Source organism: Colossoma macropomum, unplaced genomic scaffold (genome assembly GCF_904425465.1).
Source record: "Colossoma macropomum unplaced genomic scaffold, Colossoma_macropomum, whole genome shotgun sequence".
Lineage (NCBI taxonomy): Eukaryota > Metazoa > Chordata > Actinopteri > Characiformes > Serrasalmidae > Colossoma > Colossoma macropomum.
In genome coordinates, this window is record NW_023494810.1 from 16,948,714 (window position 1) to 16,972,415 (window position 23,702).

At 37.3% G+C, this 23,702-nt stretch overlaps 1 protein-coding gene across 3 annotated transcripts in view; it reads right to left on the reverse strand.

The window, feature by feature from the left end:
* unm_sa1614 (un-named sa1614) overlaps positions 1–23,702 on the reverse strand; it is a 94,464-nt gene that overhangs the window by 21,166 nt on the left and 49,596 nt on the right. For all 3 annotated transcript variants that reach the window (XM_036559292.1, XM_036559293.1, XM_036559291.1), the window contains exons 10-18: positions 21,267–21,367; positions 18,594–18,663; positions 17,864–17,951; positions 13,447–13,495; positions 9,126–9,289; positions 7,930–8,063; positions 7,337–7,428; positions 2,803–2,989; positions 1,041–1,126 (exon numbers count right to left, since the gene is read on the reverse strand). In XM_036559292.1, coding sequence (XP_036415185.1) covers positions 1,041–1,126; positions 2,803–2,989; positions 7,337–7,428; positions 7,930–8,063; positions 9,126–9,289; positions 13,447–13,495; positions 17,864–17,951; positions 18,594–18,663; positions 21,267–21,367 — 971 coding nt within the window. The remainder of the gene's footprint in view (positions 1–1,040; positions 1,127–2,802; positions 2,990–7,336; positions 7,429–7,929; positions 8,064–9,125; positions 9,290–13,446; positions 13,496–17,863; positions 17,952–18,593; positions 18,664–21,266; positions 21,368–23,702) is intronic.

The window sequence follows — 23,702 nt, forward strand, 5'->3', positions numbered from 1 at the left end:
CAAGTGAAGTTATCCTCACATTCATCGCCTGTTTAGGAACACTTCGGTTTTCAAGTACAATAATGATGGGCAAAGAAGGTAGACTGAATGATGAGAACATTGCATCAGTATCAAATACCTGTGCTAATACCTCAGCTATGCTAAAACATTTGTGAAGGCATTACCCAAATGTCTCTGTTACTGGAGCAAAGAAAAAACACGAGTCACAGCAGCTACTCCTCCACACAGGATTCAAGCAGCTGCCAAGTGCTGATTATGAGCAGGTGAAACAGGTAACTCCACAGGGACGCTTACAGCTTCTGATTTACACCAATATTGGGTAGAGAGTCGTTGATTTTGCAGTTTGTTGGGAGTAACTGAGGCATGTTAGAAATCTCTCACTTATTTCAGCCAAAAGGTAGGAGCCACACTTTATGTAGAAACTCAGACTGTAAATAAACTTAAAACTTATAATGCTCAAAGCCATAATCTGTGTCACATGTAAAACAATTAGCATATTTTTGTATACTATTTTTATTTATTTTATGTATTCTAAGAAAATGACTTCTGCCAGTTATTCCTTTAACAAATTTTTCCATCCATCATCTAAACCACTTATCCTTCTGGGTCGCGGTGGGGTGCTGGAGCCTATCCCAGCTGTCATTGGGCGGGAGGCAGGATACACCCTAGACAGGTCGCCAGTCCATCGCAGGGCAGACAGACAGACATACACTTTCACACCTAGGGGCAATTCAGCATGTCCAATTGGCCTGACGGCATGTCTTTGGACTGTGGGAGGAAACCCACGCAGACACGGGGAGAACATGCAAACTCCACACAGAAATGACCCCAGTCACCCGGCCGGGAATCGAACCCAGGCCATTCTTGCTGTGAGGCGACAGCGCTACCCACTGCGCCACCGTGCATTATATACGTTAGATGTAATTATATCTAATTACATCTAACGTAAATACTTATAACTAAGTTTTTTAACTAATTGTAGCTCTAATGGATAGTGTTAAATATACTAATATGACAGGTGATTAATAACATGGCCTCACCAGTTGTGTACCAGGAAGTCCACCATGTGTAGGGAGGTCCGGTCAGCCAATAAAACAGCAAGGTGTAGTGCTGTCTCCCGCTTTTCCTTAAAGAAGGAAAAAAGACAAATAACTGACCATTTGCAAAATTCTGACAAATCCTGCTACCTGTGTTCATTGCTGCTACATCATTAAGTTTTCAGTTCAGTCTACCTTGTAGGATCCACAGCATGTGACCATGTGGCAGTTGGTCTTTTACACTCTTATGTAAATGTGTCAATTCATATGGTTTACCCATATAACATACAGTTTTCTTTTGCAATTTTGGAAGTATACGGCTGTATAAGGCTGGAATACAGAACATTTATACAAGTTCCCCATGAGCTCAAGTCACTAAAAAGTAATCTGATCAGACTGTGGGTGGTTGTTTATGTACAATTTATCTTTAGAGACTGTTGTTTTGTCAGTATATCACAGAACACAGGTTGACTCTGCTCTAGGGTTCAGGTGTATAGCAGTAGTAAAGTGTCCCGCTGCATTAAGAAATGATGACGGTGTTTCAAATTTATGACTTGTCAAACTCTATTCCACATCAGAATAGTTAAATAAACACTGACTGCTAGTGTGAGCACTGATAGAAAGAGAGAAAAAAATCAGAGCCAGGAAAACCTAAGCACGAGAGTGGCTCAGACATATTTTCTTTTCATCTACAATTGTTTCAGTAGAGCACCAAACCTGTACAGTGATGTGTGGCACTGTGTGGGTCTCTAGCTTGTTTGCTAAGCTAATGTTAATTAGCCAATCAGGCTACAGATCCAACATCACAGAACAGGTTTAATGAAAACGTCAATTGTTTGACTTCACTCCCTCAGACTTTAATCATTAACTACACTTGTTTTAGTGCTTTAGTTAGCCAAAATCTAACTTTTTCTATGGTTAGCAAACACAAATGTGTTATCATGCTTGCTAAGCTAATGCTAACCATGCAGTTCCTCTCTCCTGGTTGGCAGGACTGTTTAACATTTGTCAGCACTGTTCAGAATATCAACTGATAGACAGATTGATAGATAGACATTTACTGAATGATGTCTTAAAAATTGTTCACCTAGTTTGTGACCATGTAAGTGAACTACTCTTTTTGTTTTTTTTGTTTTATTTGTTTTATTTTTTATTTAGGACGAGAAAAGGATCATCAGTATGATCACAGTAAACAAAATAAAAACAGGATAAATTGCTGTTGTTGCTGATAATATTACTGGTAAAAAGGTTCTGTAAAGGTATCAGTGAATGTATGAGGTTTAGAGGCTGTGAACATAAGGGTTGCTGTCTCTAGAGGTTGACACCTATGGATACAGTGAGATACCGTGTCTCTCACAAAGGAAACCCAACATTACACCTGCAAAGAAGAGCTGTGAGTGTTTGCTGCATGACAAACATGTTATAGCTCACTGAAAATGAGTCATGATTTAAAAGTGACAAAAACAGGTAATAATACACAACGATTTTGGAAACAGTCCTCTTATTTGGAGAAAGGGAAGCATAGCATGCTGTTGTATGAAAAAGTAATATCTCTAAACAGTAACTTTACAGGAGGAAGAATGGAATGCTCTTAACATCTACTAACATAACATAAAATTCTATTGGTCCTATTTGTCATTTCATTTTTAAATTTTTTTAATCTTTTTAAATATATATATATTCATATAAGAGTAAAGAAATGCCCATACAAACCAGTCATAGGATGTGTGTGTGTGTGTGTATATGTGTGTGTGTGTGCGCGTACCTGAAGCAGGCCAGGCAGTGGCAGGCTCAGTTCCAGTTTTTCAGCGTAAAGCTGTAGCAGGCTGAAAATGTCCCGGCTGTGCACGGCCTCCTGCAGCCGGCGTCGCAGTGTGTCTGGAGAACTGCCGCTACGCTGAGCAAACTGAAACTCCAGATACTTCGCTAAGATAAAATCTTTACGTTCCGTCCTGCACAAAAACACACACAGGAGTGTAAATCTCCGATGTAACGGATTCAGTTGGATTACGATTCTTTAGCACACAATTCAATGCATCAAGAAACCTCTCAATAAATTGATTCAATAATTTTGGTATAATTATAGATATGTGTAATACACTCAGTACACAATTGTGACTGGAGGAACTATGTACACAGTAGTGGAATACAGACAAAAAAAACAACACAACATTTGAAAAATCCAACCAATTCATATCAGTATAAAATAAAACTGCCCACAGCTTTGTCACAGGGCCAGAACCATTGCTTAGTCACTGCACAACCGCATCCCACCCCACACCTGCAAACAAAGAAAACTTTTAATTTACCTAAAACATTTTTAAATAATTTTTTAATAAAGAAACCATATATAGTTGGTTTTTCGCTGTTCTAAAGTGTGTGCATGAAGGTAAGTATCTGCTGAACACACCTCAAGCTCAACCTATAGCCCATTCGTCCTATGGAAAGTCACAGTCCGCCCACCCAGTGTCCATGGTAACAACAGTCAATATGTCATGTGTTTTGAACGTGAAGGGAGCCAAGTTTTGCATTCCAATTTTCTTCAAACCTTGGTGACATTCGTTTGGATGTGTAGCCTACTCAATGTATTTAATATTACTTGATGATACATATGTTTATTGCCAAAAATTTCTGTCAGTGGGTTCAGTTTAAAATGTCCACTATAATTTATACTTAATTTAATTATAATTGAATGTGACTCAAATGCGTTTGTGGATATATGTGTCTGTCTGTCTGTCTGCCCTGCGATGGACTGGCTACCCGTCCAGGGTGTATCCTGCCTTCCGCCCAACGACCGCTGGGGTAGGCTCCAGCACTCCCCGCGATCCAGAAGGATAAGTAGCTTAGAAAATGTGTGAGTGTGTGTGTGTGTGAATGTGAGATATAAAGCACTTTAATTATTAGACAACTAGCCTGCTAGTTCAGCCATTCATTGTGAGCTAAATATAAATGTACCTAAAGTAAAAGTAACTGGACACTAAACATAATATATAAATATAAATGTACCTAATATAAATGTACCTAAAGTAAAAGTAACTGGACACTGTAAAGACAAGGGTACATAAAGAAAAAGGTAGTATTTATGATGCAATAGTGGTTGTTTTACTAAGAGTTTGACAATTTGCTTTGTAGTTGGTCTGGATTCCTGTGTGTGGCTAATTAACAGTTTCAAAAAAAGACTGTAGGGTCTCTGTGGTCAGAGATTTTACCGCAGGGCTAAATTCCAGGCCCTAAAGTCATTCTAGAGCGCAGATGGTCAGATGCAGTTTAACTGTCCAGCTCATTATCCAACCATTCCCCAGCGTTTCTGGAAGTTATTTTAGGACAGGCACAGATGGGAGACACACAGACACTTTACTTTTAGCAAAACATCCTGAACTGAACCTGCATCCTCACAGGTCATATGGAATCGAAGGAGGTTTCTCAACAGGTGAAGCCAGGCTTCATTTTTAGCTGCTGGTCATGCAGTGGAGGAAAGCGAATATGGGTTAGTTTTATGTTCCAGTACTTTGCCACTTCACTAATATTTTAAACGTTTCTATTGTCTTCCTTGTCTATTCTTCCCATGGATATGTGACTGCAGTAGTGATGTTACCCTTGATACTGAAGCTTTGGAGCATATGTCAAAAAACCCAACGCACTTTACTTTAAAGCACTGCATCGATGCTTGGTTTAGTTTCCAAAAACACGCGCGATCAATGATGTCCAAAACTGAATTCGGCACTTGACCATGTGACTGCTTCAGAAACAGATTCAACAGAAACAAACCATCATGGGTTTTCATGGTTTCAAGCCAATACCAAACACGTATATCTTGATTTGATTTCATATACGAAGCCCCCATCTTGACTATAAATGAATATGCAGGGCACAGTCATATGTAATTAAGGTTATGCATGAGTTTATCAGATTTGCTGTGAATACTAGCTGTAAGCATTGCCTCTAAGGTGATGCAATGTTTTTTTGATCATGTAACACACCCCAGCATCATGTTACCAATTACCTTTAGTGCTTTAGAAACAAATTACATACCTTTAAATCACTAAAAGACATTTTATCCTTTGGACTTTTATCCTAAAACATCTTCTAGAACAGAGTAGATTCATAGCTGTCGCTCATGCTTTTAATTCTGGGGAATGTAGGAACTTGATATTTGGTGACTTTATAAAGGGTGAATCCAAGTTTTATAGAGAACTACACTCTTAAAAAAATGTCTCTTCAATGGTTCTTTAGTAAAGAAAATGGTTCTATGTAGAACCATGAACAATCAAAGAACCCTTTGCATGATTAAAGGGTTCTTTGCATTGTTACAGCATTCTTCAGATGATGGAGAATGTGCTGTAGATGGTTCTATATAGAACCTTTTTGAAAAGGGTTCTGTATAGCACCAAAAAGGGTTCTTCTGTTGTTATGATGTCAGGCTTATAACAACAGAAAAACCCTATTTGGTTCTACATAGAATCATCTTTAAAAAGGTGTTATATAGAACCATATAAAATGCGTTCTCCATCAATCTGAAGAAACTTTTCACTGTGAAAAGAATCCTTTAATCATGTAAAGGGTTCTTTGAGTGTTCAGGGTTCTATATAGAACCATTTTATTTACTAAAGGACCTTTGAAGAACCATCTTTAGAGCGTATACCACTATGTTCATTAAATGTACTGGATCTATGTCCGTTGGCATATGTATGGAATTTTACTTATTTCCTGACATATGGAGCAATTACATGTGTTTACAGCATGTGATTGCTCCATATGCTCCATTAAGTGAAAAGAGTTTGAGACTGGTATCTGGAGGACCTCTGTGTAATCTTTTTAATTGTGAAAGTATCATGTTTTTAACACAATTACATGTTTTTATTGTGACCTTTTGGGTTTCACTGAGGAAATAGTAATTGTGCCATAGACACTACTACTCGTCATACTTCACACTTGCCAATTGTGCAAAACAGCACCACCCTCAGGTTATTAAACAAAACATCAGTGAGACAGAGACTTTTCTTCATCTGACTAATCTAACTGTATCTCTGTCAGTGGTTTATTGGCTTGTTCTGGATAATGATGGCTAGGTTGGCTTGTAGCTCACAAACTGACTGCACTGCTAATCATGTGTGTTGTTTATGTACGCTGCTGCAAGTGATGGGGCAAAATTTGCAAGAGATGGATTTGAGTATTTACGAATGTTTACCATGAGCCTGGTAATTAATATAGCGTTTATGTAGACCCAACCAATTCAACTGTATTCCACAAGAAAATATGTGAGGAGGAGAAAGGTAAGGTGAGGTCACCAGCAGCCAATGTATGAAATATATTATTGACTTATGCATTATATTTCATATGACCTAAACAGAATATTTTACATGCCCACCCTCTGCTCTATATTTTCTCCTGAAAAATATCTCTTGAAAAATATAATTTGTAATTAGCAGCCATTTTCATACAATAATATATATTTATATATATTTCAATGTTTCAGCAATACATTTCATATGAGGGAATTTCACTGTGTTGTTGTGGCCTGAGAATATGTAATGGAGAGACACTCCCACCACAAAAAGGAGGCGTCTACTGAGGGTCACATTGTGGTTTATTAATGTGAACTGTCAGAGGCAGCAGAAACTCTGCCAGCAAAAACTAATAACTGGTACCATGCAGTAGTACCAGAGTTTAAATAAGTTTGTTTTAGAGCATTAACAGCTCATTATTGAGTAAAGTGGGTGTGTTAAAGCAGGAAAAGTATTAAAATGTGCAGGACAGTGGGCCTTCAGGACACTGTTTTAGAGACCTTCCAAAACAGAGCCAGTCAAATATACAACAGTATATAATGTAGCATCTCCACTACACCAGACCTCCACTGGTGCATCTTTCACATATTTAAAATGGACATATTTGGAAAACTAACCACTTAAACTAACCCCTTAAATTTCCAGGCCCCACTGGCAGGCCCAAAGTTTTATTACACACTTCAGTAACCTAAGAATAGCTCAGCCAGTTTGCACTGAAGTCCCTGTTACTGAATAATAAGCCTTAGTATGTAATAAGCCTGAGGGATTTTAAGGGGATTCCAATTCAACTCAATCTTTTTAACTACAGTCTGATTCTGATTTTACTCTGATTCCTATTCGGTTCTGATTCTACTTTTTATTCTGATTCTGTTTTTTTTTTAGTGTACAGTGAGAATATTGGACTGCAATGCCTTGTTGTGGATGCTGTTTGAGTGATGGAAGCAAAGACTCAAACAGCTGAATGAGATTTTTCTCTGCAGTTGGAGAGGCAAATCCAGTCTGCCAATCACTCACATGTCACTTTCTGCAGATGGTTTCAGAGACGGACTGGGGAGGCTGGCCTCAACAATTTCATTAAACCCTGAGTTCCCCACATTCCTCGCCAACTGGACAGAGAGAGAGAGAGACACAGAGAGAGAGATGGAAGAAGGAATAAACAGAGTATCTATATGTGTGAGACAGAACACATCAAGTGAAAATTAGAAACAATTAAATATCAAATTTAGATAATTTATCTCTTATCACAAATGTAATCAATTAGCCATGTAGTGCTAATGTAGTCTCTAACCAAGTGAAGTCGTTATGTTATTTTAAACAGACTTGCTTGTGTGGTTTCTGACAGTATGTGGCATACTGTTAACTATACAAATAAACAAAAGTATAACCCTAGCCCTAGCTAATACAGTAGCAGTAGGCATCTTGAAGCCTAATTTTGTCTATATTAACTAAAAAAGCAAACTTCAGACACCAAACATGGCTTGATATTTGAGGCAATTATGATTTCTGGCCAGACCATCAATTTGAGAAGAGCTGACATACTTTCAAATCTCTGCACTGTTTACTTTGTTGTTCTATTTTTTATTGATTACTATGGAGAAGCAACTCACCAGCAATTCAGAAGTGCCCAGTTTGTCCAGTGAAAGGGACTGAATGCGTGAGTGATGGACGCCCATCTCCCGATGGATCCCTGAACACTCAATACATGTCAGAATGCCCAGATTGGTGGAAATCCATGTAGGATCTGAAAACAACACAGCAACATGAACAGTCAGTATGTGGATTAATAAAACACAAAATAAATAAAAAAGATTTTATTGTTTATTGTGTTACTCAGACTGTGTAAAGAGTTTGTTGGTGTGCCTGTGTCAAGGCCTTGCTATAGTTTTTCTACAGTAAAGTTTCTTGGAGAAGCAGCAATGCAATTAAAAATGTTGACATGAATTTCTAAGCTGTGCCATCAGCTTTTCTCAGAGACAAAGCCGCTGCTGTCTTGTCTGCCTTAATGAAGTTTTCAGTTAATCAAATGTCCTTTAAGGACAGGCAATGTCTAAATGCTGATAAAGAAGCCTGCAGTTGAGTTAACTGATGACTACTTACAATTTCTTGCTGAATTATGCTATATTGGAGGTCAAATGAAACAGCAAGCACACTGTAATGTAGCAGTGCAGCTGCTAGTCAACAGGTTATTGAAGGCCTGCACCAAATTAATCACTTTCCATTGTGTTTTCAAGTTTCTTTCATTATGCTCCGAACCGTATGTCGTCAAAGTCCAAAGACATTCTTGCTATGACAAAGCAAAATACATCTCTAAATGAAACAAAAAACAATAATATTTAATCCAGTATTGCTTTAAACACTTCAGTGTTAAATTCCTAATTGCTAAGCACACATTAAGAAGTGCGAGCATTTAATTAAACCTTCTAGGTGCCCCATGGCGTTTCTGCCTTAAAACACCTCTCCTTGCATTATGCATTGCATTTATATTTCTCACTTGAAGATTTTCAGCGAAATTTTGGTGTATTATGATTTTAATTTGACAAATGTTTACGTTGTGTATATAGTTTTGTTTTGCTTAAAAAAAGCAGACTCATACTGGTGATACAGAATGTACATCATATTCGAGTGTTCTTGGCTCTATATAGAACCATTTTCTTTACTCTTGAATTTTTGAAGAACCACTTATTCACTTTTTTATATCAATATAGTGAATATATAATGCATGTATTTGTGTGGAGAGGAGGTGAGTTTCAACTTGTGTCCCTTCCTCTTCTGAAAAAAAAAAATCTTTGGGTTCATCTCTTACCTGGAGCTCTGCAGTCACAGCACACGTTATTCCCCGGCATTCGGAGGATATCCTCGGTGATGGAGCGGGTTAAATCCTCCACACTGCTCTCACCACCCGTCTTGCGCTCATCCAGAGCCACATTCAGAGCCTCCTGCTTACTGTTAGTCAGCACAGAGATCCACCTGGAACACAATAATTTTAGGAAACAATTCAATGGATCATGAAATCTCAAATTTCACCATGAATCCATTTTATTTGATTATTTTCACAATTATTTAAAAATACACTGAACACATAAATGTGACTAGAGGAATTATTAACATGGTACTGTTAGAAATATAAAACATTGCGGCAGCTTTACAACAAGGCTCTGTAGAAAACACTGTAAACCTGCTACAAAGTGTATATATATATATATATATGTGTGTGTGTGTGTGTGTGTGTGTTGATACTTTTGATACAGGCTTTTAAGCAAATAAAACATGGAATGTCTTGTACAAGCTTCAAATGTGTGCCTTATGTAGACCGGACAAAAAATGTTCATATGAATCATCATTAGCTTAATTCCATAAGGTTGTTAGTTGCTAGCAGAAATTAACATTATTGCAGATGTGCTTCTTCCTAGTTTTTGACCAATTTTTGACATTAATGGCCCGAACTGAAGGCCTAATGCCACTGATATTCACAATGAAGTAAGAAGATGGCAATCACCATTTTGAGAAAGAGAACTGACAGACAACTACAGAAAACTAATTCTAAACAGCTTGCTAAATAATTATAAACATATAAGTAATGTTTTACATCTTTTAACTGTTAAAACAATGAATAATGACAGAGCATTAATAAGCTGTAAGGCTACAGTAAAGTAAATTCTCAGTCGTCTCTGCTGAAGTTTCCAGAGTGCGACACATCGTCTGAAGAAAATTCTCAGCATTTTTGTGCAGTTGAAGTGTCTCACTTGGTTTCCTACTGGCATCTATAGCTGAATTCTAGAGTTACAACAAGGAAAACACTTTTCGTTTTTTAATATGTAAGGGATGTGGAAATGACCTTGGAACTCGTTTAGAGCATGTGTAGCAGCATGATGTTTAACTAGCAGGGGGCGCTATTAGCATGCAAGTCATTTAAAGAGAAAAAAACAGGAGCAGGACACAAATGCATGTGTTTGCAGTATCAACTTTTAAAATGAGAGGTGAAATAGTTTTTCAAAAACGTTGAGTTTTTGTATTATTATTTATTCATTAAACATTTTCATGAATTGTTAATTTAGCATGCTCTGGGTGGTGAGGGGGTGGATAACATAATCAATAGTTCCCATGTTTAAAAAGAAAACACTGTGCTAATTATTTTAGATATTTTATATATTGCCCAGGCTTATTATTGATAACAATCTATTCTGACATTACAAAATTGATGCAGTTGAATCGCCATCTTCAGACTTTTGGATCAATGCTTCATGATCCCCTGATGCATTTTGACACCTCACACACACATATACAAACACTCACACACACACACAGTAAATCAATAAATCCAGAGAGCATGATGCATTTAAAATAGCTAGTGCTGCATACCATATAAAGCTATAATACCACTAGGGGGCTTCAATATGATCCTGACCCAAGAACGCTAATACTACACATGGTTACTTTGTTTCACTTTTCACTTCCTTCCACATGATGCAGTGTGTTGTGGTCACCAGTATTTATTAAGGTTGAAGGAATGGTTCACTACAAAATGTTAATGTTGCTAACAGTGAATGAAATCATACACACAGTAATTAGCACTATGCCAATGACATCATGCCAATTGCTGCTTCCATTCATAAACAGCTAACATGTTTGGTGCTAAAGGGAGACCAGGACCCATCAGCATTCTGCAATAATACCACTACTATTACTACTACTACTACTAACAATAATAATAATCATAATAATAATAAAAACATCATCACCGCTAGGGGTGCGGGAAAAAATTGATTCATTCAAGGTCAAAAATCGATTTTCTAAATATTTAATTTATATTGTAATGTTGACGGAACGCAAAGGGCGGAATTTGGAAGTTCGGAAGTGCAGCGCCCGGACAGTCTGTGGCGGCACATAACAAAAACACAACGGAATGAGCGAGAAATCCGACTGGCTCCCTCTGCATTAAAAGCCAGGTTAGGTCAGGAGTCACAACACAAATGATAAGAAGAGCCATTTTGTCCTTTCAAAAAAATCAAACCACCTTGGGAGCCACAACATGTAATGTCCAGTATGTCTCAGTGTGTGATAATGTCCTAGTATAGACTAAACAATATAAACGAAAACGCGGACTTACTCTGCTCTGCTTTAAGATTTAGCTATAGACGCTTTTCTTCCATCTCCGCCAGGAAACTTTTCCTCAAAAGTTGAATAGTTTCTTGTAAAATGTCTTTCAGCTTTCGACTGTTTTACGAGGCTGAAGTCGCTTCTCATTCGCCAGCTTCTTGCTGAACTTCCCCGTTCCACCTTAAATTCTGACTGAGGCGCCGAAGGTAAATGCAGCACCATTTAAGGTGGAACGGGAAAATTAGAAAGAGAAGCGACTTCATCTTCGCAACTTTTTAGTGTTTGACAGTCTCTTGTTGCAGATTTAACGTATCAGGAAACCAACTACGTTGCTTATAAATGCAAATAAGTCCATTCGTCTCCAAATGTTCTTCTGTCTTTCTCTTTTCCTTTTTCGTTCGCTACTAGACAGGCGAAACCTCGTTGCTAGGTGACCTGCAGTCTGCACGCCAATTTTCAGTCGTAGTGCTTTCGCGCTATGTTGCACATACCCCGTCTCGAAGATATTTTACTGACACAGCGACCGCAGCGTCTCCAAACAAGAGCAGTGAATGAGAGCCTTCCAGTTCACTTGGCACATCATTTCGATTTGTTTTATTAATAAAAGATATTGGACATAAATGTGTTATGGATCATTACAAATACTTAGCTTTAAAACTACCAAGTCCTCAGACAGTAAGAAAATAGAAATGATGTATAGAAAAAAAGATGCATCGATAATCGTTTTATAATCGCATCGTAGCCCTCGGAATCATAATCAAATCGAATCGTGAGGTGCCTAGAGATTCCCACCCCTAATCACCACTATATGATTTATTGCAGGAATTAATTCATTCCCAGCTACATGCGCTTTGTGTGCATTATTACTGTCCAACGCGTTTGGAGCGTCAGTATTCCTGCACTAAAAATAGTGATGCATTGAATTTACAAATGTGAACATCATTTCAACATGAATTAACACATCATAACACATCAATACAATTTTATCTTTCAGTTTATTATTTTTTGTCAATAGTTGTGTTGATGTAATACATATTATTACTGTGGAAATTATGTATTTTTGAATCAAATCAATTCATGTTTGTAGTGTTTTCAATTGCTTTTCTCAAAAGCATTCAGCAGCTGTTTTCCTATTAGTTTTGAAAGATGCAGCGTGGCTATCATAAGCCCTTTCATTTGCAGCTCTTGGCCTCTGGCATTTAGTCACAGATAAACAGGCAGAAGCACTTCAATCACAACACAGAGAAAATCATCCGAGGAAGGGATATCACATATTTCAAAGCCTTTCTTTGCTGTAATGGAAAGAGACACTCTTGGAAAGGGTGCATTGTGAATTAACCAAAAAAGCTCTCTTCTATATGACTCAGTCCACACTTCAGCTGACTGTCACATGAGTGTGGGTTGAGCATAGAGGCCAAATGCACACAGCACTCTGCTCTGTTTAGAATACTTCACAGATTAAATTATTAAATTAAATTCCAAATTAAAGTGATAGTTTGGTGAAAAAATCCCCAAATCCCCATTTTGTTATCTCGAAAAATAGACAAAAATACATCATACAGTTAAAAACAGAGCTATAAACAGTAGCAGGTCTGAATTTTTAGCCCAATTTTCTCATGTTCAATTGCCATGGATGGCAGTGGCATCATGGTAGACTGAAGTCACCATCTCTTGATGATATGGCCAGTGCTTACATGGTTACACCACTCAGCAGCCCCTGCTGAACTATTACTTTAATGTTAAGCTTTAATGCTTAACATATCCTTAAACCTAGTTCTTCTCTTAAATTTAAGCTGCACTATGTAATATTTTTTGTTAGCACTGAAAGAAGTAGCAGATAAAGTTGTGTGCCCTTTCTTAACATGTGTGTGTGTGTGTGTGTGTGTGTGTGTGTGTATAAAATGTTTTGACCTGGATACAACAGATCCAAAAGTTCACTTTTGCATTGAGCTTTATGGAGTCCAAAAAAATGATACAGGATTTTCATTGCCAGCAGTGGAAAGAAAAGATCAAATAGAAATACTCACGCCACACAGTCAGGCTCATCTTCAGCCAGAAAGTGATACGTACGGTTATCTGCAAAGAAAACACAGGTGAGCAAAGTTACACATACTTAACAAACATTAGGTGCTGAAACAGGATCCAACACTAACGGTAAAATGCAGTATGTAAACATCTCACACCCAGAAAGCCCCTAGCCTGGTTTTTCCAGCTCTACTGAGAGACATTATCATACCTGAGATCACACTGACTAAAATACGCGTCTATGAAGGCAGAAGTTCACAAAATAGCACAACGTCAGACTCCAGCAAATGTCCTGATACTCTGTGAAACAAAGACTAAAGTACACTGAAAAATATCCAATACAGATACCTGCTCATCCAACGTTTATTCTGAAATCAAGGGTATTGCTATGGAGTGTTTTTACTTTTTGCTGAAGCAGACTCTACTCTTTCCTTTACACTAAATATTGGAACATTACTGTGAGGATTTTATGGCATTTAGCCACAAGAGCATTAGTGAGGTCAACTACTGATGATGGATGATTAGTTCTCATCCCAAAGGTATTAGATGGAGCTCAATCTCTTTAGAGAATTAAGTTTCACTGCTCAGCAGTCCAGTGCTAGGGGTCTTTATACCCCTCCAGCCGATGCTTGGCATTGAACATGGTGACCTTAGGCTAATGTGCAGCTACTCTAGAGCATCCCATTCTTTTGGCAATGCTTTTCTATGGAGATTATACAATTTAGCAGAGGCTAAATAGGCAATTCAATACAGGGCTGCCTATTAAGTCCTAAGCTAGATAAAAAAATAGAACAATATGGACCGCAAACACATACTGCCATCGCATCAAGACACATTTTGCACTGCACCTGCGCTCGTATATACTTCTGATCCTGAGAGCTGAAATGTCATTGTGTACTTTATATTCTTGTGTGTGAATATTCTTTCAGCATGTGTTTGAAGCTCATGCCTCTGTATAGCTTTTATGTCTGCACCCATTATTAAAGGAAGTTTCCCAACAACATGGCTTTAAGACATTAGCCCTAATTGACACCTAGTTATAAAAGGCAGAATAAACCATGTAACACCAGCCTCCGCTAGTTGGCCAAATGCTATTAAATTGATCAGTATATGTAACAAATGCACTTCCACTGTGTCCATCCATTTTTTGCACGATGCTGCCTCATATGCGTATCTGTTACGGGAGAGGTTCCCAAACATTTTAGATTCCCATTACACCTCAGACCTTAACCCTTGTGTGGTGTTCGGGTCTGGGGGGCCCATTTTCAATGTTTACCAAAATTAAAAATATGCGATTTATTATTATTTCAGCCTCAGATTCCTTGGCCTTTGCTCATTTTCTGTGAAGAACATATAAAATAACACATTTTCAGTGACTTCACACTGTACACCCCCTACATATTTATATTACACATGTGGTGTTGGGGTGAATCTGGTATGTTTACATAAATTGTTATGGTTATTATTTAAAAAACACAATAAAGCAGTGGGTCCACCAGACCACTGAGTAACAAAAACATCGACACCACACAAGGGTTAAACTCCCTGTAGCTTACTCCTTCTTGCATTTTACACACATGCTCATATTGCTGTGATGCGTTTGTAACACAACCATCCTTGTACTGTAAGATCAATACTTTTTAAAATATCAGACATGTTTATGATGTGATGACACAGCACACCAGATGTATAGAATAATAATGAATTAATAAATAATGTTATTGATGCTTCTAAGGCTTATATTGCAGGTATTTTTGCTCTGGAGTGCTGGTCAGAGCACAGGGACGAGGAAGCAAATTGAAATCATTTGTAATCACAAATTTAGCACTACAAATAATGAAAACAAGTAAATAAAATGCTAATCGCTAAGCACTGATCCCAGCAGACTTAAGGACAGTTACTAAAAGATACCCACTCAAGGGCACATGACAAACTAATGAATGAACTCTACTGTCATTATTTCTCCTGAACATGCAATACACAGAAGGAGTAAAACACCCTTCTCCAAAACAGCCTTTTAAACAAATAATAATAAATAAAGAGCAAAAGAATTAGCGCACAGGCTTATCATGCGCTGGATGTTATAAACATCCCACTCACTGATCGCTCATGTATACATGTTGTGTAAAAGTTTGCAATGTTATCCAGAAATCTGGCATTGCCTTTTGATTAAACTCAGAATTCAAAAATCCACTCATAGCAGTTTCAGTGAGGCTTTCTTGCTCAGGAGTTGGAGATGGTAGACTCGTTTGTATCGTCCATAGCAGGGAAGTAACATTACCCATCTAACTGCATGGCCTAACGGAATGAAAAGAAGATCAAATCAAGTGTAAAGGTTATCACTTGTAAAAGTACTCCCAAGGATATTGGGTGTACTCCTGGAGTAATCCCTGGTGTCTGGAAACCCTTGCATTATAGAAAGCAGCACATTCTGCATCTTTCCATGTACATGGCCCATAAACTGTGTATTTAAGCTTGTGCTGTATATAAAGCATCTGATTTGCACCTGAAACTGCCGCAAAAGTGTTACTAAATTCGGCCAATGTCTCGCTTCTGTTTACCATATTGTTTATTGTTTATTGTAGACATCCACACCCAGAGAGCTGGCTGTAACTGAGTCCAAATAAACCCACGCTGTTATGTCGCAATAAAGAATCACATAACTATTAATAGCAGCAGTTATCAGAACCAGTCTGACTGTTATATAACTACAGCAGAACGGTAAAAGCCAATGCAAGTATCATTACCCAGTTAACGTCAGTAAAGCAGCTTTTATGTATAACTTCGTCTTACTCATATTGAATTAGAACGAATTTTCATAAGTGGTATGCTTTTCTATGTCCTTTAACGCTATGCCAAACAGCTTCTTTCTGCCTTTTACTGTACTCTTCTCCTTTAATCATGTGTTTACTCAATGTATTTTAATACATAAACAACATAAGCTTACAAAGCCAAAATAGACTTTTATTTAGTGTCAAAAAGGACCACTTTGAAAAAGCAAATGTTTAAGAAAGGAATATACTGCACACTTCAGTTGCCTTTTATTATTACTTTGATGTAAGAAATCAATAAAAAGTGTTTTAGTGATGTGAAATCTGTTCTGAATGTGCTCGCTTACAAACTATCACAGTGCATCCAACAATAAAGGCAGCATTGTGTTTCCTTTATATAGTATTAGAAAACACAATACCACATAGAAAGCTCCAGTTCCACATGCTGATTCATTTTACTATATCCAATGTGAGTCCACAATATACACTGTCCTGTACTTTCTTGTGACTTCATTGCATGTGTAAAAAGAACCGGATTTAATAGGCTCGTCAAAGATGTAACCAAGAAGAAACTACGACTGTCAAAGGTAATGTATTACTAACACATTAATGCAATAAATTATTAATAGTACTTTTTTAGTGCTGATAACACATTTCCCAAGCCATTCGCAGTAATGCAGTAACGCTCTATGTTACTACACTAGAATCTGTGATTGCCCTATTGTTCAAATACTTTAAAATGGCTTTTAAAGCGATGTCTTCTGCACCTTCAGTAGACTATGCTGGACAGTGCTTGCAGGACACCCATGCTTAAATCAACGAGCAGCAACTAACAAAATCAATACCAAAGTGGAAAGCTCCAGTTACCCTTCACAGGCTCCACTTTAACAAGAATACACAAGCTGTATGAACGAGCTGTATGACTGAGAGTGATCACAGAGGAGCTGGAACCATGGACTGTACATATGATAGAAATGATATAAAGTCGTATGGAGAAGTTTGAATATCCCTGTTTTTATCCCATCCTTCACAAGGAACAAATCTAAAATGGCACTTTTCTACAAATTTTAGTGCACAATTTCTATTTCTTTGCGAGTTTAACATAAGAATATATATAATAATATGTAATATATGCCAGAACTTATAAAGTTAATTAGCAAATAAATAGAAATTGTGCAGAAGTGTGTTCTCTTTAGAGGATGTGTACTTGTTTTCACATAGAAAGTCAAGTGACTTGACCGGGGTGCCCACACTTTGGCACACGGCTGTACACACTCTTTGGCTGGAACATGCAGCCACTGGTGCTCTCACTGGATGCTGGTGATGACAGCCATAATAAAAAAATATTGTACTGCTTCAGCATGTCGAACATATACAGCATCAGTGACAGAGTAAGTTACTCAGTGAAATAATGACTTGGAATAAGTTGTCAGTTAGTTCACACTTTCTAAAGCAATGAAATGAAAACTCTTCCATGCATTCTTACACCCAAAATTTCTTGCCATAACTTTTAAAATAGGGTACTGTGTTAGACGTTTGCAATTTTTGGCATATCTTTATACTATGTTAAATCAATTTGTGGCAGATTGTGCAGGTTGGAACATATTGTGGCCTAGATTAGAGGGCCACAAGTGCAGTCGTAACTTACGTGAGATGAGGTCGAAGCATTTTTTGTCCTCAAGACTGGGTTTGACCTGGCAGGTGAGGAGGTTCAGTTTGGCTGGAGGTTTATTAGGCTGACAAGAAAGAGAGGGCACATAATCACACTCTTAACCCTCAGAAGTCACAGTTATCGCTTGTAGCTGATTGAAGCAAGCAGAGAAATTCTAAACTTTCAACTCATATTATATTTGTGTTTCCAGGTAAAAGAGAAGATATTTTATTACAATTAGAATTTGCATACAGTCTTGTTTTGCAGAAAGAAGAAACATCCTTTGCAGTACAGTTCTCCTTTTTTTATTTGGAAACAAATAGTAAAAAGTCAGAAACGCAAACTGGAATTTCTTGATACAGAATGTAAATTCAATGTATGTAATTGTACTGTAATTATGTAATGAAATAATAATGTAATGTAATTAAATTTAATAGTAGCACATGGATTTCTATAATAACTCTGCATCTGAAAGTGAACATAACATCGTCGCAATCTCCATTTGCGTAATCTTTAATTTGCTAAACGTCTCTTCTGTGTAAATTCCATGCAGAAGGGAGCATTTTAGAGATAAGTTTTCTTCTGAAAAGGACAATATGATATGAGTTGCAAATGATCAGTTTATTGTGGTTTGATAAAGTACACAAAAGTAACATAAGGGAAAGCAGAGTAATACATCAATAAAGCCACAACTGGGCCGTAAATGTAATATCATGGTATTTCTTACAGTTCCATGAGCGATTGTGAGATAGCAGTTGTGCACGCTGCACTTCCTCTTCTGCCACATCTTCCTCAGCCTGCCATACAGAGAAATGTCATGACATCTCGCACATTCATTCCAACATGCTAACTAGGGCAATAAGGCTGCACAATATGTTGTTTGTAAACTGTAACTGCAACATTGGCCTTTGTAATGCTTTGCAAAGCTTTTTGGTGTGTGCTGTGAACATCCTGATCACAATTCCAGAGGAGTTTCTGCAGGTGTTTTGATGAAGCAAGGCATTTTCATACAAACCCAGTTCAAAAAAGCTGGGACAGTGTGTGAAATGCTAATAAAAACAGAAAGCAATGATTAATTCTGTTTGATCTGTTGTAAATTAAAAACACATCAAAAACACAATATTTTATGTTTTACCTTATGAACTTTATTGCTTTTTTTTGTAAATAATATAGCTCATTGCAATTTTAATACCTGCAACATGTTCCAAGAAAATTGGGCAGGAGCATGTTGACCACTGCGCTACATCAGCTTTTCTTTTAATTCCACTTGTCAATTTGGGAACTGAGGACCCCAAGTGATCCAATGTTGAGAGCAGAATGTTTTGCCATTTTCTGTTATACTAGACTTCAGCTGTACAACTGCACAGTCAAGTCAAGTCAAGGGCCTTTGCTGTCATATTTTAGCTTAATAAGACACGTCTTTACTGTGAGACATGTCTGGACTGTGGGCAGGCCAGTCTAGCACTGCACTCTCTGACTAGGCAGCCATGCTGTTGTAACGTGCAGAGCGTGGCTTGGTGTTGTCATGTTGAAATAAGCATGGGTGTCCCTACAAAAGCCGGCATCTAAAAGGCAGCATATGCTGCTCCAAAATGTGTTCAGCTTCATACCCTAAAACACCCTGGCTTTTGAACTTTATGCCAGTAACAATCTCGATGGTCCTTTTCTTCTTTGGCTTTGAGAACACGAGGGCATTATTTCCATAAACAATCTGAAAGGTGGACTCGGTCAGGATGAGGGTGTAGAGGATGAAATACCTAAAATCCTTGCAATCCCTGGCTGAGGAATGTTATTTTTGATGGATTTTTTGCTGATGCAAGTGGCGAGCCTCGAAACCCATCCTTGCTCATAAAGGACTAGGCCTTTCCTGGATGCTTCTTTTATAACCATGGATGATTGCATCACCTGTTTAGGATAAGGTTTCATAATGTTCCTACTTTCACAACGCCCCTGCCCCACCTTTTCTGAAATGTGCTGCATGCATTAATTTTAGAATGAGCAAAAAAAAAAAACTATGATGTTGAGGTAAAACATTACAAATTCTGTTTTTATTTGCGTTTTACCAACTGTCCCAATGTTTTTGGAACTGGGTTTGTGATTTAAGAAAAGTAAATTATTTTTGTCAAAATAGTATAGGCCAACCTTTAATAATGTGCCATTACTGATTCACCTGTGCACTTAGAATATATTGCAAGTCATATCACAATCATAAGTATGCAGCAATATAATCTTAATACAGGTTTTCTATCCATCCTGTGCAATCCAAGTTGGCAGTATGGAAAGAATATTACTCAGACTTGGCATATTCACATAAAATAATACATGATACACATTTACTTCTTGTAACTGTTTTTAATCACAGTTATGTGCATTATTTTAATCACTCTCTTGGTGGCTGTAATGCAGTGCTTTATTGCAAATAACCACCTTACAGTGAAAGCTAGCCAGACTAAAACACAGACTCCTCAGAGTGAGGTTAGTTTTAACATAGTGTAACAACTAAGACCCCCAAAGTAAACAATGATAGAAGCTCATGCCACCCATATAAATGCAAAAGAGCTCATTTACCAAAAACATACTACAGATGCCATGTAAATGAAATAGTTTCAATTTCATCATGCTGTTGCTTGCTCTTCTACTCTGTGGTCAAAAACAAATTTTGCAACATTTAACACATGGTTTTTTTCAGTAATCATATTTTTGTTGATGCAGACATTTCTAGGTTGGAAAACTTGTCTGGTTCGAATAACATGAACTGCACTCAATTCACTGTGTTTGCACTGATTGACTGACCCTTTTAGCAACTGTAACAACTACCCCCTCCATTTACACCTATGGGGTCAGTTGTAATATTTGCTTTCGGACTGCTTTCGGCTAAACTGGAGACTCTGGAAACAAAGTTTTCATTAGAAGCAAAAACGTGTGGATTGCTCATATAAAAATATTAATCTTGCTCAAAAAACTTCTAAATATATTTAGCAAAAGCAGGTTAGTTTGTACTCTCACTTACATTTGTGCTGCACTATACGCAATTAACTAGGGCCAATTAAAAAAGTACATAAAAAAAATTCATAATATACTCAGTAAAGCTTACTGTGCCATAACTTAACATGATGCGATAATATGCCATCTTATCACTCCACCCCTACCACTATACATACAGCAGAACTCGTAAGGGGCCAAGCTGACATTCTGCTTTTTAAAGCAACTTCCTAATACAGTCAGAAAAGCCACATTAGTTCTGTAGGAAAATCCCTTTAAAATGGCAACTGCAGCATAATAAACCAGAAGTGGAAAACAAGTTTACCCTGCACAGACTGTGCTCAGAAACAGTGATTCAATCATATCACGCTGATCTGCATCACTGTGGTGGGAAAAACACACACACAAATGACTTTACCCGTCACTCTTCTTGTAGAGGTAGCCTGATTTCTCTGTGCCGTATTGCTTGTTTCCTTGAAGCTGGTGCATGCTGTACACGGTCTGTCTGCTTAAAGAATCCTGCAGCAAACACACACACACATAGACACACACAATAAGATCACACTGGCTCTCTGTTTGTATTTTCTGACACTGTATAACATGCTGTCTTCTATTAAAATGTTATTATGAGAATGGTAAGATAGCTGCTATTTGATCTTTTGTTTTTGGCTATTCTATGCACTTTTATCCATGTCTTACAGTGTCAAAAACCACTTAAGAAAGTCTATTTGAGATTACTCAAATGAGAGTTCTGTTCATTTTTCAACATTTCTGCTTAGTTTGATCATTGAAATGTAAAGAAATGTATTTCAGAAAGCTCTAATGTGAAATGGTACACTGCAGAGAAACTTGCTTCTTTCTTTACAATGGTGATAGCAATCAAGGGTCATGATGACCACAACACAAATATAGCTTTTTCTCTACAATCCAAAATGACCAGTGCACCTACATGTCTTCTGACTTTTATATGTAATGCTGATACTGGTAAATGAGCACTACACTCAAACTAAATATGTCTTTCTTTGGGTACTATTTCCCCTTGCAACGTCCTCTATGTACCCCTCAACCATGTTTTTAAAAAAATGTTTTAGGCCAAAACCTTATCTCAAAACTATCATAATGCAATATCACAGGCATCCAGCAGCATATTTTATAATCATTTTGTGAACTAACTTTCTGTCATGTACCATTTAGAGGCACTGAATGCTTCAGACGTCTGGTTCCTATCACCACCACTCTGAACAATTCTGACTTTGTAAGTCTCTCTAGAAAAGAGCATTTTACATTAAACCACTCAAAATTACTTTGTTTACATCTTAATGATGGAAGTATGCCTTAACAATGTAGGCATGCAAACTGATATAAGCTTCCACTACATACTAACTAGGTTAGCCTCACAGATCTTGTACAAACCTAAAAAAGCAATCTCTGGACATCAAACATGTCTTGGCCGATCAACTATATTTGGGGTAAGGGGGGAAACTGTGTCAATTGATTTGTTTGCTGAACCAGCATTTTAACATCATTTGTATTTATTGTTTGTGTGTTTAAAAGAACAGAAAAAGCTGCTCCAGATTAGAGCATCAAATAGAAAAGGAAACACAGAAACACATACAGTATTGTGCAAAGGTCTTAGGCCAGCCAAAACAATTAATCTAGGCAGAAAGTGTGTTTTTGCTTGTAAAACATTACAATAAATGCAAATAAACATCAATACAATAAAAAGGAGGCAGAACTGTAGTAAAAGAAGAGTTTTCAGTAACATTATTGCTATGTAGTGAGCTGGTTCAGTTATTCTTCTCGTTGCAGCTCTAGCCACTGTGATAGTAATTTACTGCCATAGTGATTTAAGTTAATGCTATAATGATTAGATAAGCTAGGTATTGGATGGTATACTGGACTCTCTAATTGTTTTGTATTTATTCTAATTATGGTGTAAAATGCATCTTCTGAAGGTAAAATATTTAGTAACATTGCTTTTCGTAAAAAATGTATGAGCTTGTAGCTATAAAGGTTGCAAGTGTTGCAGTATATTTTAGCACAGAGATTAAAACTAAATAATATGCTTATAAATCTGATTAAGTGGAAAAAATAGAAGCAGTATGTAAAAGTTTTTTTAATTCATTTTCACTTTCATTTCACATTCATTCAGATTTCTCACAGGAGAGCGCTAAAAACACTCAAGTAGTGTTTTTTCACCATCTTTGAATGTGAGGAACTCCACGTCAGAAGTAAAGCATTTATGATTGAAGAGACAAATAGTTTATTACAAAAAATAAAGCTCACTGTTATTTAATATGTGATTTTAAAGTTAATCAATATATTATCATTAAAAACAAGCTAAAGATAATTTATAGGCTGAAGAACATAAAAGCAACAAGAACAGCCAAACTGTAAAATCCCAGATCATTGTTGGCTTTATGTATGACATTACAGCCCCAACTAACTGACAACTTTTAAGCATTTAACACAAACATCTGGATGTGGTCCTCACTGTTCTTTATGACCTGATGGACTACAATTAATATAAACACTAGATTTTAACCTATATCACAGCTCACATGATTATGCTTAAGCAGATGGCTTGGGCAGTGGAGAAATGTTTGATATTGCACACAGCACATAGTTCCAGCCCTGATAAATACATTTTTTGGTGGCCTAAGATGTTTGCACAGTAATACAAAGGCATTCCACTGACGGTGGTTAAAGCAGCCACAGCATGCACTATATCAGAAATGGAAAGCAGAAGTGTTGCTTCACACATGCTGCAGATGAACATATGTTCACAGTTAGGGGAGCTGACACATAACTGTCAAAACATTTCACACCAAGGTTCCATACATTTAGGCCATGC